Source organism: Tubulanus polymorphus, chromosome 2, assembly GCF_964204645.1.
Source record: "Tubulanus polymorphus chromosome 2, tnTubPoly1.2, whole genome shotgun sequence".
In the NCBI taxonomy this organism is placed as follows: Eukaryota; Metazoa; Nemertea; class Palaeonemertea; order Tubulaniformes; family Tubulanidae; genus Tubulanus; species Tubulanus polymorphus.
The window spans coordinates 26,802,763-26,818,040 of NC_134026.1; the positions used below are offsets into that span (position 1 = coordinate 26,802,763).

The 15,278-nt window shown below is 35.1% G+C and overlaps 1 protein-coding gene and 1 long non-coding RNA gene across 3 annotated transcripts in view; both read left to right on the plus strand.

Moving 5' to 3' along the window:
• The first annotated feature begins 1,834 nt into the window (after window positions 1–1,834).
• On the plus strand, window positions 1,835–8,328 carry LOC141900011 (exportin-2-like). The gene is made up of 25 exons (XM_074786702.1): window positions 1,835–1,895; window positions 2,459–2,554; window positions 2,646–2,791; window positions 3,007–3,254; window positions 3,331–3,421; window positions 3,502–3,609; window positions 3,688–3,780; window positions 3,860–4,027; window positions 4,136–4,265; window positions 4,365–4,430; window positions 4,519–4,628; window positions 4,714–4,806; window positions 4,882–4,966; window positions 5,047–5,245; window positions 5,489–5,595; window positions 5,680–5,777; window positions 5,927–6,077; window positions 6,156–6,355; window positions 6,425–6,522; window positions 6,611–6,696; window positions 6,774–6,855; window positions 6,937–7,080; window positions 7,166–7,263; window positions 7,350–7,480; window positions 7,822–8,328. The coding sequence occupies exons 2-25, from the start codon at window positions 2,470–2,472 to the stop codon at window positions 7,909–7,911; spliced, it is 2,907 nt and encodes a 968-aa protein (XP_074642803.1). The 5' UTR covers window positions 1,835–1,895; window positions 2,459–2,469; the 3' UTR covers window positions 7,912–8,328.
• A 2,221-nt stretch (window positions 8,329–10,549) lies between these two features.
• The window catches only part of LOC141900025 (uncharacterized), a 48,368-nt gene continuing 43,639 nt past the window's right edge, over window positions 10,550–15,278 (plus strand). The window contains exon 1 of one of the 2 annotated variants that reach the window (XR_012618654.1): window positions 10,550–10,611. This is a non-coding gene — a long non-coding RNA (uncharacterized LOC141900025). The remainder of the gene's footprint in view (window positions 10,612–15,278) is intronic. The other variant, XR_012618655.1, reaches the window with a different exon arrangement.

A 15,278-nucleotide genomic window follows, 5' to 3' on the forward strand; every position in this document is an offset into this window, starting at 1 on the left:
ATTAGAATACTTATAGTTATGTCTCGACTTCTGTCCCATTCGATGACAAGCTACAAGAGGATGGCATTTTACCACTCCGACTTGGAGAGGAATCTCACAAAGTATAAACAGACGACAAAATATCACGGAAAGTTATGAAATTGATATCATTTTTTGATAATAACCTTTCATAAAGTATTAGGCCAAAAAAAATTGATACCTTGTTTCTCCGCTCTGCTGAGCTTAAATGTTGACCCGGCCGGCCGCCTATCTACCCTATACATTACTTTTTTTTAAATCGTGATCAATTTCACCATAACAGACCCGGCCGCTATAGAAATGAACTGTTTATAAATTTTATCATACTTTACAAAAATGACCCGGCCGCTGCGGAGAAACAAGGTATCATTTTTGTTTAGCCTAATCATAATCATTCTACATGTGTAATAAGCATTTTGAACCATTTTTATCAGACAATATCATAGCTTGGTTTTTTATAGTAAAAGTGATTATGACTTTACAAATAACATTTTGATTGTATATACTTTAACACTGGATGAATAGCACGTACAATTAATTGCATTTACAAAATTCATGTGAGAGTCGGTCTCAAAAGAATCATTATTCAACGCTGCTGATTCACACACAACAGTTCAAGTTTTTATTCACCAATTTACCCATATTTGTGAAAATATTTATATTTAGGTACAGATTGAAAGCCTTTGAGCCTATATTTGTGTATCATATAAAGACGTACATTTAAGCCTGAAAATTCAGCGCAATTATTACTGTGTTTGCGGGCGGTCAATGAATAAATTTTGAATGGACGCTACTCGTAATTCGTCCATGAAATTTAATCTTTTGGTTCAACAAAACGATGTCAAAACAACAGTACTAGTAGCAAGAGGTTATAATCTATATACGAATGTATTCAGAATCAAACTTTATGAAACTCAAAAATATTTGTCTCTCAAAAAGTCCCCTAATCTTACGACGGCATTGCCACAATTAGTGATGTGATATGGTTCTTCGTATGTTCCAACGATGAGACAGGTTTTACATCTTGAGATTGTGCATCCCGTGTTGAATGATTTGGCAACCATCACATCTGGTAAAATCCTGATAACTGTGTAATGTACACCATTCACAAAAATACCGGTACGAAAAACTTCCTCAGAATCTAAAAATCCGCTTCCAATGTGTTTGATTTCCTCGTGGCTAAGCCCAAATCCATCAGTAGATGCCCACTTCTGACCTCTGATGCTGTAAATGGCACACTTTGTAACATAACCAGTAGATGTAAGACACTGGTCTAAAATATCCAACCAAGATGTAATTTTTGACATGATGGCCTCAGCCAGTACCATCGCCCGCTCGACGCAAAAAAAACGACCAATATATATGTATTCCAACTAGTGTTCGTGTACTTCTGTTATTTGAGTTAAGAAACAGCCACTTAACCGATAAAAAGGTCCGACCAGAAATTGAAAACCGATGTCGGCTTTTTTTTTGCTGTAAAATGACGTCAATCACAAATGAATGAGATCAAGAGTCGATTTAAGCCTCTTCGAGGACGCGCGCGTAGAAATCGTGTGAGTGCTATTTTCTATATTTTCATATGCGTTCATAATTTTAGAAACAAATTTGTTTCGCAACATTAATCTTGGCTTTCATTAGTTTTAAACACTAATCAGAAACTTAATGAGAGTTTGGCAATGAAGTTGGTTACAATCGAACTATACTCCATACTGTAATTGAAAATGCAATAATATGGGATTCGACCATCCACAGTACATTAGTAGACCGGGCAATATGCAATAGAATCTAATCACCACCCCGTTAGTACAGGCGCCATATTCCTAATTCAGGAACCGGCACGAAGAATTAATTTTGAATTAAGTGGCGTATTTTCTCGGGTAAAATTTGTGTTGAAAAGATCTGCTTCAAATTCTGAAATTTGAGAAAATATATATCGATATTTGTAACTGTTATGTGGTGCAATTCCGGGTTTATTGCGCAGACTCTTAATGAGTAACGTTCGTTCACCACTCACCACCCGTCTTTTTTACTAAATTCAATACAATTTTATTGTCAATTAGTATATGCTTGGAGTAATCAGACTTCAGTCCAAGTCGAAGTGACTGCAGTAAAGGTGTCCCTGATTGAAAAGTCGAAAATACCTAAGCTAAACATTTATTCCTAATCCTCAGTGATAAGAATTACAGTTACTACTTAACAATACAAAATATTCACTTGTTTCGGTGACCAGCACCAGCCCACGTCAAAAAGTGGCTTGCAATACCTCTGCACCAGTGCTCTTGTTGCGCCATCAATATGCTTGTCTGGGTTTATATCTTGAATTTTGCTCCACTTGAGCTCTGTGATGCATGGGGCCATGTGAATTAAAACCAATTAGAATAGATAATCAGTTGTAATAATCCACTTCCCATTTATTAATTAATGAAATGTTTTATTATAGCTTTGAAAGAAATGGATTTTAATGAAGCAAATTTGCTAGTTCTGGTTGACTATTTAGGGAAAACTCTGTCCCCGAATTTGGAAGAAAGAAAATCTGGTACGTTGACTCTCTATCTCTGTGATTATTGCCGATCAAGACTCATTATTTCGACCAGTGATCACGCTAATGTACATGTATCTACTTGCAGCTGAGAAGTTTCTTGAATCTGTTGAAGGCTATAAGAATTATCCATTGCTTTTGCTCGAATTATTATCTAAGGATGGCCTCGAAGACGTTATTAGAGTTAGCGCAGCTGTCATGTTTAAAAACTACACAAAGAGAAATTGGAGAGTGGTGAGTAGAGAGATCTCTTTTAGTGCCCACTTGTACCCTCAAGTGCTGATGATTATTTTAAAATTTTGAAAAATTTCACCCCAGTGTGTCGCATGACGGGCATACCACTAGTGCATCAACCTTGCAGTGCGGTGTATCATTAGTTACTATCATTAGCAGTGCGGTGTAGATACATGAAAAGGGTTAACGATGGGGTTTTCTACATTTTTGTACAGGTTGAAGATTCGCTTGATAAAATTCATGCGGACGATCGAGCCATCATCAAAGAGAGAATTGTTGATTTAATGCTTAAAAGTCCCGAAAAAATCCAAAGACAATTAAGTGATGCTATCAGCATAATAGGTCGAGAAGATTTCCCTAAAGATTGGCCTAATCTTATTGGAGAAATGGTTACCAAATTTCAAAGTGGTGACTTTCACATGATAAATGGTGTTTTGCGCACAGCTCATTCTATTTTCAAAAGGTATAATTGATTCTTTATGGTTAAAAAGTGCACTTTTCATTTCTTGTTCATAATGATTTGACCATTTTTCGTTCAGATATCGTCATGAATTTAAGTCTCAAGAATTATGGACTGAAATAAAGTTCGTCCTCGACAATTTTGCTGCACCTTTAACTATTCTTTTCGAGGTAACTTATCGTTCTTAGCGGTATTTGTAATTGAAGAGAGACAAAGAAAAGTCCATACTGGTGATTGTTTTATATTTCAGGCCACAATGCAGCTTGCCCAAACAAATGCTAACGATCCATCAGCGTTGAAAGTAATTTTTAGTTCACTTGTGCTTATTTGCAAGATATTCTACAGCTTAAACTTCCAGGTTTGTCGTCTTTCATCTTACCAACTGTTATTGGATTAACTTTTATGTGATTTGTGACTTAAGTTATTATGTTTACAGGATTTACCTGAACATTTTGAAGATAATATGGACAAATGGATGACTCATTTTCTAGCCCTTCTTACCGTTGATTATCAACTGCTCAAGACAGAGGTGAGTAAAGACTTTCGTCAACATACCTGACGGCAAATGATTGAAAATCTATATTCTTGAATTGTTTGGATTTTGGTAGGATGAAGATGAAGCAGGCCTTCTCGAACAAGTTCGTTCTCAAGTTTGTGATAACGTCGGGCTTTATACTCAGAAATATGATGAAGAATTCTCACCACATTTGAAAAAGTTTGTTGAAGCTGTTTGGCATTTGCTCGTTAACACCGGACCTCAACCTAAATATGATCTGGTCAGTGTTCTTTGTTATTACATGTTTGTGAAAAAAGTCCGTGAAATGAAGAAACTGGATTTCGTACCGTACAAACTATATCAACTTTTTTTTAAATTTGTTTTTCAGTTAGTGAGTAATGCCATCCAGTTTTTGGCTTCAGTTGCTGATCGACCTCGCAATAAAGAATTGTTTGCTTCACCAGATACATTACAGGGAATTTGTGAGAAAGTTATAGTGCCTAATATGAACTTCAGAAGTAAGATCTGTTTGCAGGAAATAGATATGTAGCTGAACCATGTAATGATGTTGAGGTAACATAATAACAGCCTGTTACTTTCGTATAAATTTTCTTCAGAAGCTGATGGAGAACTATTCGAAGATAATCCCGATGAGTATATAAGAAAGGACATGGAAGGCTCAGGTATGTTGAGAGAATAGTCATTTGGTTGAAAACGTTAATAAAACTGAAATGATGTTCAATTGATATTGTTTTATTTTCACCTCATCAGATGTAGATACAAGGCGTCGTTCTGCTTGTGATTTAGTGAAGTCATTATCAAAACTGTTTGAAGGTCCGGTGATTGAAATTTTCTCAAAATATGTCAAACAGCTGTTAGATGTGTGTATTGTTGATTTCTCGTCATTTATCGTCGTATGTTTGTTTCATAATTCAGATGTTCGTAATGAGAACTTTTTACTTACAGGAATACAGCCAAAATCCAGCTGAAAACTGGGCAAAGAAAGACGCCGCTATTTATCTTGTTACTTCTTTAGCAGCTAAAGCAAAAACACAAAAAGTAAGTTACATAGTTGATGTAACAATGACCTCTCCAGCATGACGTACTTTAAAGATTTATGTTTTATGATTTCAGCTTGGTATAACCCAAACGAGTGAACTTGTAAATATCACAGATTTCTTTAATTCTCACATTGTTCCTGATCTGACATCACCTAATGGTACTGTGTGTGTTTCTTATAGTAATCAACCCTTGCTGCGCATTATACAAATGCTTGAAAATACGATCATACTTTTGTAGTTGATGATTTGCCCGTCTTAAAAGCTGATGCTATGAAATACGTGATGATATTTCGAAATCAGCTGTCCACCGATATCCTCATAGCTAGTGTACCTCTCCTCGTTAAACATCTGCCGGCTAAGAGTCACGTTGTTCATAGTTATGCGGCATATGCATTGGAAAGATTGCTCACTGTTAAAGGTGCACACGGTGGCCCTGCGTAAGTAGATTTACTTCCTCCGTAAGCTGGGGTTTCGAACCTGATAGTATCAAGACACTGCCACTATAAAAATCCGGCTTGAATTTTCGCAGTGTGCATTAAGATGCTCAGCTTCCCAGCCACGGTAGATTCCAGCCACGGGAGATTGTACATTAGCCACGTTTGTGTTCATTGAATTGTTACTGCGAATAGTCCATTATTTTCTGCACTGACTGTAAACTGGTATTCTTTTGTTCGTATTAGTGTTTCAAAGCAGACAATATTGGATGGAAACATTAAGGAGCTCTTGCAGAACCTTTTCAGTGTAATGGATCAATCTGGATCTGAAGAAAATGAATACGCAATGAAAGGTTAGCAGCATGCTTTTCAAAAGTCGGTTTTGTATTTCGGAAAGGTGTTGAGATGTTTTAAGCTTTACTTTCTGATTTGTTCAGCTTTGATGAGAACATTTTCATTGCTCCAAGAAAGTGTTTTGCCTTATGTGTCGATCATAATGGAAAATTTGGCTCAGAAGTTGATTGTCGTTAGCAAGGTGAGTTAGTAATTAGATTTTCTCTAAATATTTGATTTGATATATACTGACATTGTCTCAGAAGACTATAACGTCTGTTTACAATGACATTTTTATTTTGTATATTCAAATCATTCAAAGTATTCAAATTGTATATGTTTCTGTTACAGAACCCAAGCAAACCGCATTTCAACCACTATCTATTTGAGTCATTGTGTGTTGTTATTCGAAGTACTTGTAAAGTACAACCTACAGCCGTTTCAACATTTGAAGGCGTACTTTTCTCTTCATTTGAAAAGATTATACAGGAAGATGTACAAGGTATGATGTAATGTGCCGATATGGATGAATTTCAACTGAATTCAGTATCGGTATGTACATGGGTGATTTGTTTTTCAGAATTTATACCGTATGTGTTCCAAATAATGTCTCTGTTACTGGAAATGCATTGTGTTGGTGTACCTGATGTATATATGACTATATTCCCATTCTTGCTGACACCAGACCTTTGGGAGAGATTGGGCAATATACCTCCATTGGTGCGACTCCTACAAGCATTTATTGAAAAAGGCGCAAATCAGATACCTGCAGACAAAGTGGTATGTCATAGACTTCATGTTTTGATCCGTTTTGATGATATCGACCCTATTTGTGGTTTTCTTTTCCAGAGTGGTCTCCTTGGAGTGTTTCAAAAACTACTTGCTTCTAAATCTAATGATCATGAAGGGTTCTATCTGATTAATGCAATGATTGAACACTTGCCGCAGTAAGCACCATTTTAATTTGATATCCATGCTTTTGTAAGTTTTCAATCAAGTACCATTCTCTAATCTTCAATACTATTTTTTTTGCAGAAATATCATGGGTCAGTACTTGAAGCAGGTCTTCATTCTACTGTTTAAGAGGCTAATGGGTTCCAAGACAACTAAATTTGTGAAAAGTAAGTCGCCCACTTGCCATAATTTTCAACCAATCCAGTTGGTGATCCATTTTGAAATGAATTTTAATTAATTTCAGGTTTAATTGTATTTTTCTGCCTGTATTCGATTACATATGGAGGCTCATCTTTGATAGAAATGATTGATGGGATACAAGAAAAGTATGTCTTAAATCGCTTTAACTGCATCAACAACAATGTGCTCAACCAGTCTGGTGTTAATTTGAATTTCTCATTTTCTAGTTTCTTTGGAACAGTTATTGAAAAAGTATTGATTAGCGATGTACAGAAAATTTCTGGACGTATAGAAAAGAAAATATGTGCTGTTGGCCTGACAAAAATTCTTACAGAAGCCCCAGTGATGTTACAGTCTTATGACAAATTTTGGTATAGAATTTCTATGAGTCGTGAATATGTGAAAATATAGCATAATTAGAGTTCTTAACCATTTTATGGTAAATATGGATTTCAGGGCACCACTTCTACAAACTCTGATTGGTCTCTTTGAATTACCAGAAGATACAACAATTCCAGACGATGAACATTTTATTGAGATTGAAGATACATCGGGTTTGTTTAAGAAATATTCTATCATTACAATTTGTTTACTATTTTTGAAAGCAAATGCAAGTACCGCATATGTCTATATTGAACAGGATATCAGACCTCATATTCGAGACTAATGTTTGCTGGAAAATCAGAACGGGATCCTTGCCATGCAGTTGCCGATATGAAATTAAACTTAGCCAAGTCTTTAGAAAAACTTTCTATTGGTAATCCAGGAAAGGTTAGTTGAAAACTTTGTACAATTTCTTTACAATTTCTTCTTATTTTTGGTCGACCTCAGTAAATCCATCCTTGGATGTTGAACCTCATTGTAGTGAACCCGTTTATTACAATGATTTCCAGCATGTCTTAACTATGATATCAGTCAATCAAGCTTTGACTAATACAAAACCAATTTAATACGACAATTACACTTTTGCAATATTTGTGAGGTTCCACTAGTTTATATGGATTATTATCTGTTAAACCACTTTAAAAAACTTGGTCGGGAGTGATACAGGTTAAGCGAGGTACCACTTTGGTGATGAGGTTTATTATGCCAATTTCTGTTTTCTTTTTTAGCTGCAGCCTCTTATTTCATCCAGTTTACAACCAGAAGCTTTCAATTTCTTACAACACTATCTGAATGCGGCAAGTGTCACTCTTGCATGATGAATATACCTGCTAAAACACATTGTGCTGAACGATATTGAACATTTCGCGATAGCATGTGATGCTTTTGCTAAATACATTGTATCCCGCTAATTTTTTACAACATACAGTGTATCTTGACTGGTTACAGAATCGTGAAGGAAAAAATTGACTAAGCATTACAGTGGAACGTTGTAACGACTACAGCTATAAAGCCAGAATTTCGTCCCAAATAGAACAACTTCAATAATCTGATACTGAATATAACGGACTATCGGCCATAATGAACAGATTCGTTGGTCCCCTAGTTCACTGAGGTTCCACTGTTTTGTCAAACAGCATTGTATTCCATTTGTATATCAGTGACTTGTTCCGAATCTTAGATATGGGAATAGATTGGTCTTTATTAATGTTCATTGTTTATCTAAAGTCAATAAATACCCATTCTGCAAAGTATTGAGTTCTTGTTGTTGATATCGTGTTCGAGTATACAAAATTTGGAAGTTTTGAATGACTAAAGGATCCAAAATCAGATTGGTTTAATTTCATGATTGTATACCTTCATAATCTCTGTATCGAGACAATCTATCCAGTATCATTAGCAATCTGTATTCTTAGGCACTGATTTGTGCTTGCTTTTCGCCAAAGTAGATCAAGTTTCTACGTCGATACAATTATACATTTAAAAAGAATGAAAGATGTTATAGAAAAACTGCCAGTTGAGTATTTTCAGTGCTGTTTTAAGGGAATTTTTTTGGAACCCGGCCCGCAAGTCGGTAAGATACAGCTACAGCTGTTCAAAGACTCTGGCAAGTGAGTACTTGGTTAGTTCACGTTTCCTCCGCTATCGTTATACATAGGGGCAGCACTAGACGGTTCAGATCGCAATTCTTAATCGACTAATGCTTTATTTAATGAAATCATTCTCTTGGTTAATTGAAACTTTGAAGCTTTCTAAATAAAACGGATTCTTCATTTTTTTATAATTTGGTAAAATAGCTTAGAATTAAATCAATGCGCATCCAGTCTGTTCATGCATAGAACTAGTTATAAAGTTAGTATGATGAGCAGTTACAATGTCAAGCATCGGCACATACTTCTTTTGCAGCACTAAGTGTTAACTTTTGCTGAAGCCTACTATGAAAACCCTTGCAGTAAAAATCACTGCTCTTCTATCTTGATATCTCCAAACATTTCTGAGAAATAATTTCACGAAAAATTCAATTTATCTTAAAGATTTATTCTTATAAATAAATTATACAATGATAATATTTGAATGTAAGTAATGAAGTTATTTTCAAAAATGCAGAGGGAACATTAATGGAGATTGGAGGCTTGCACTTCATCTTGGCCGTGTCCTCTTTTATGATCTGAAAGTAGAAGTTGGAAGCTATTTATAAAATATTGCTATCACATACAAGGACAGGACCCATGAAGAATTTGAAGGTTGATATGACAGGTTATCCACCTTTTTAGCAGCCTATTGCAGTTTAGGGTTGTTGACCGATACATAGTGATAGAGTACCACCAGCAAGAACAGGCTCACACCCAGAATATTGGCGAATACAGCTAGTTGCACATCGGTAATCATTCTAAAACGAAAAAGAGTAACAAAACTAGATACATTAGGTACCATAAAGAACAACAAGGCTACAGTCAGTGCGCCCGGGCAGTGGCATGCAACTAACTGCTAATGTCTATTTATTAATTGATGAGACCTGTTTTTCTTGGATATTTTGCTTACTTTTTGGGGTACATACCTCATTTATGTCTTAACAGAATGCCAAAAATCGCGGACAACAACTGAATATCCGATATATTTCCAGTTCTGTACCAATTAGATCGATTGGCAAAAAGACTCCTTAAGTCCAGTTGAATGAGAGAGAAAATCCTCCATTTTGTCAAATTTCTTGGATTTGAACATTGTTACCATGCCTACGCCACCCTGATTTAGTTGTTGAGACCCACAAGAAAAATAACTTCATTTAGTAGGCATGGTGACAATGTAAAAATTCAAGAAATTTCACAAAATGGAGGATTTTCTCTCTCATTCAACTGGACTTAAGGAGTCTTTTTGCCAATCCATCTAATTGGTACAGAACTGGAAATATATCGGATATTCAGTTGTTGTCCGCGATTTTTGGCATTCTGTTAAGACATAAATGAGGTATGTACCCCAAAAAGTAAGCAAAATATCCAAGAAAAACAGGTCTCATCAATTAATAAATAGACATTAGTCAAGACGAATGCAGAGCGCATTTGTTTGAAATCGGAATTATTCCAAATAAACCTAATACGCTCAATCAAAAGGACGCAGCTCCCCACTAAAATTAATAAAAGTGTAAAATTTCATTTCTGCTGGGCCTACCTCCTCGACCTCAGCTCAATTCTCAGAATTGAATTGAGTGAGTTTATTTAGAAATTTCTACCTCACTCAATATCTGACTGTAATTCGTACACAGTATTGAATTAATGAACATGCACTCTAGAAAAATAGTTCTCGTCATTTTTACCTTGTTGCTTTTACAGTGTTTTAACGTCCGAAATCTTAAAATATATTCAGTAGACCTGTGTACACCGCCGGTACGATTTTTGTACAATTTTAGCTTGTACGTGTAACAAAATGGCGTCGTGTCACATGATCAACACAAAATAGGTCACATGGTTTGAAAATGGCCGCTGGTCATGATAGACAGCGCTCGTTCGTTCAAGCATTGCAAGGTTGGTCAAATTCAATGATAGCTACTGCCTTTTATTTGGATACGTAAATATATACGCTTTACACGCCCACCACATGACCATACACCCATGTCCACCAGTAAACCCAACAACACTGTCCACGACCACTGCGTTGTCACTCAGTCGAGTCGAAGTCACTCAGTATAGTCTGCTGAATCTCTGAGCATGCGGAGTGACGGTAGCACTATCCCGTCCCCATATCACTATCATCATCAATGTCAAAATGTACTAATTACACACACAATTAAGAATTAGATCGCTTGGTATACCGACTAATACCCAGTTAATACAGTGCACCATCCTCTGAGTCCAAGTTTTTGACAAAGGAGTTTGCGCATCCCAGTCATGATAAATCATTAAATGAGATATTTTTGCCCAACAAAATAGATTTTGGAGATTGAAAAATAAACTTTGAGCTTTTTTTTCACATGGCTAATTAATTGAAGTTCATGATCATGGATATTTGATTATAGTACAAAATAAGTTAAAGCCATGTAGAGAAATGCTAAGAACATTATCTACCTTTTAAAAAAAAATCATGCAGTTTCGCATTGTGAGCACCAGATGGAAATACTGTAGATTTTTTACCACTCTTCATTGAGGCATTGAAAAATCTCCATCAATTATCATGTGTGAAACTTCGTTATATGAGATCTGTCCTTATATCTTTATCTTGTATTTTTGTTTGAAGATCTGATATGTAGACATGTGGAAAAAAGTCCACACTAAAGGGAAATTGAATATTTTAAATCATGTTATTTTTAGTATAAGGCTTTTTTCGACAGCCCAAACATTACTGATTACTGATAACTGGCGGTTAAATACCATATTAACTGACATTTTAATTGTCACTATGTCAACTTTCCAATGCTTAAACTGTAATCAACTTAAAAGCAACGTGACCCCTGGTTTAAATCAACTTTATAAACTATTTCAATGTTTTACACTGGATTAGATCATTTGATAGTTCCATCGTTTTTTTTTGCATAGAATATGATATTTCCTTACATGTTCGAATATACCTGATCATCATAGTGTGAATTTATTTCATATTTTCGAAACCAATTTACCGTTAGTTATCCATGTTTAGAAACCCAATACTGTTTATGAGTTTACTGTGGAGGTGGCTCAATTAATTGTAAACCTGTCATATGCAGGCATACAAAAATCTGGTTTGCAGTTCAATGGTCCCCAATTCTGGTGGGCTTAGTTTATAAACAACGCTATCTGTATTTAGACCATTAAGACTTATCTCCTGATGAGTATCAGTTTTAGTCTGGCTAGGTTTCTAAGAAATCTTGTATACTGATGGGCTGCACTAAGCTCCAGGTGTGTTGAGTTGATTAAATCTGGTGATATATAGGTTACCTCACAGTACCTGGAGCTAGGAGGCTGAGACACATGGCAAATATCTATTAAAAGTTATTGAAGTTTCAGTGGGTTGCTATATTTAGAAACTTGAGAGCTCTTACACATCTGTTTAACTGTCATGGTATTTATCCTCTGCCTAAGCAGGGTCATTATTTATTCTAGTGAAAAGTTCATGTGTGGTTTCTGAACTGGACCCATGCCTATTCTTGTCTCCAAAATTGAATTTTTACTTCTTTTGTGATTTTGATATAATTAAAAGTTCATGACCAGTGTTCACGTTGAGTAGCTGTTTACTCGAGCCAGACATTGATTTCAATGGAAAAAATGTTGAATTGAAAAAAATTTCAAAGCCCTGAAGACCCTGAACTGTAGTTAGCTTCAGGGGTCATATTGGACCTGGACGTAGGCCAAATGCCTTGATTTGATATTTTAAAGATATCATAAAACTTGGGTGAATAAACTATGGAAGAATGGTATGAATGGTTGATTAACTACAGTTTGTTTAGAAAGTGTGTGTAGCAGTGAGGTTGTAAAGGCCATAAGTATCATGACCTGGTCATTTGTGTAGCTTATTAGAGTTGGTAGTAAAGCGTGTAGTATTTTGTCCAGTCTTGTCAATGAAAATTATTCAGGCGCATTTCTCGGAAATTAGATATCATATTAGGGTCAATAATTTGATGATTTTTTTATGCTTATAAAACCGTTACATAACCCTTATTTTTTTTTTGATGAATTTCGATAATTATTTTTGACAGCACTACGTCATCAATATATCCGGGGTGGACTGGTTGCTCATCAATTCAATTCAATTATCGACATACTTAAATCCAAAATAACTTCATTAAATTACGCAATATATGTATTATTTTTCAAGGCTCCAATAAACTTTCAAGTTAATTTTCTTGTTTGGTTCATGCCTTATAACATATCTATCTGTTTGGTGTGTGGGAGGCAACCAAACTCTTGCAAGCGATGAAACATCATGAGCCTGCATCTGTCGGCTTATAGAATTATTTTGATTGACCTACATGTCAAAATGCTACTATATTCAATTCTGTTTATAAAGTGGGGTTTTTTATTTAACATGAGACTCGACTTGTGAGTCATGTTTATTATCTGTTATCGTGTTACCTGGTTTGGTACTTTTTCATCATTACAATGTTTGCTTGGGTCTAAAAAATCAATTTCATTGGGATCTATTAACGTATTCGAGCTACATTTAATCACCATGCTTCCTTGGCCAATCTGGATCCCCTGAGACAAGCGAATGACAAATCACTAGTGGAAAGATTGTCAGTGCTGATCAAAATAACATTTGCATATGAAAGGCATGTGTTATTTTATGATACGAACTGATGGTGTAAAGCGCCATTATTACCTTTCTCAAAGCTTCCAATTAACTTAAAATATGGGCGAGATTTATATTATAATGTCTGTCAGTAGCAGTTAGAAATAATGGTCATAGAAATTTAATGCATACAATTCAATGGATGCGCAATTCAACCTGTAAGCCTAGGAAATTAGTTGAGATATAAGCAAATTTTAATTGCCCGTTTTGGAAAAAAGCCACACCCTGAAGGAAACATTTTTTAGCTGAAAGAGGGGTGTGTCCAGCATTTATTTGTTTGATCAATTAACGACTTTGAAAGGACATTAAGCCTTTAATTCGTATAGCTTCCATGCAGATCACTGAATGAAATCAATGAGTTTTCATTTTTTGTTCGAATCTTTGCTATTCATTTTCTGGCTATGATATAGAGACATCTGTCGGTAAATGTTTGAACTAAAAAACATGCATTTGTTTACATGTTGGGCAGATATTCTTACATATCGGCTGAACTGCCTTAGATATTGATAACTGCGTGTACCTTGCACTATTTGAGGGGTTCTGTGTGAGTTGATGTACACTACCTCAAAAATAACAATTACAATTGTGAATATTGGCATCAAGTAATTGATTAAATTTCATGACTCTAAATTTCTATTTAATGAATTTCTATGTCTCTTTGATAATGAATTTTAATGGTAATTAGGATATTGTGTGAGTGGATATGTACTACGTCATCAATGTTGAGGCTAGTCTGGTCAATTGAATTGAATTCAATTGTCAAAATATTCAAAGTCAAAATAACTTAACCGATCCTTAAAATTATTATTCATATTGTATTTATTCATTGTCAGCAATATAAAAGCGGCGTGTATGCGATATTTTTCAGTGAACTTTCAAGTTAGTTTTCTGTTTTAAATTGTTCATATATCAATAGTGAGACTGTATTTGGGTAGTTCATCGTAATCAATGGAATATCTATTGATTATCATCACGAACGAGTACGATTTATTAAATCAGTTTGAAATTATATCTGGTTTATTCTGTCGAGGTGCATTCTCAAAAGAATTGTATTACCAATGACTAATTATTCAGATTATTCATAAATTCATTTACTGTCATACGCGCGCAGCGGGGGTTTGTGGGCTCAGTTCTGTTTAACTTCCTGTAACTTGCGTGACACGATGCATTATAAACGCCGCTATCTTTACACAACAGGTTTATCCATCTATCAGAATAGCCGGTGATATTTGATAAATCAATCTTGATTTCCTCGATGTCATTACTCGATGCACTGTCTATAGTAATCGATCTTTTTCTCTTGATTATCACGGAAAACAATACTCGCGATCAATTACATTTTCTCTACTGAAAATTCTGTTTAGCTTGGATGGAGTTTGGATATATATATACAAAAAAAGAATTTTAAATGCAGCTGTTATTTTATGATTTTTGTAAATAGACACACCTGTATGATACATGGACTTGTCAATGAAAAATGTATCACAAACAAATACATATATATTCATGTAGACTCTTGTTTATATTCTTGTGCGCAGTTTTTGATATAGTACTAACCGCATAATGCTGCCATTCAGTTAAGATAAATTTTAGTTAATGGAAAATTTTTTATATTCTAGTCCAGCATATGTTTTTGCGCATGTTGTCAGTGGGTGTTCAATTGATTTAGGATTTCGCAATATATGTACATGATTGCCTGATAATTATCATATCCAAACATCTGTGACATGAAGTGTGTTCTTATTTCCACATAAAATGGGAACAAACTGCATGAAGTTAATTGATCAGGCTTTTTAGAATTATAAAATGCTTAGAGTGCATCTGGAATAAACTGTGAAAAACGCAAAGCGCATAGCTTTCATTGGAGGTCATGTTTTCTTGTTACTTCCACCAAATGATATTGAAATATTCCTAATAGAATGAATAATTT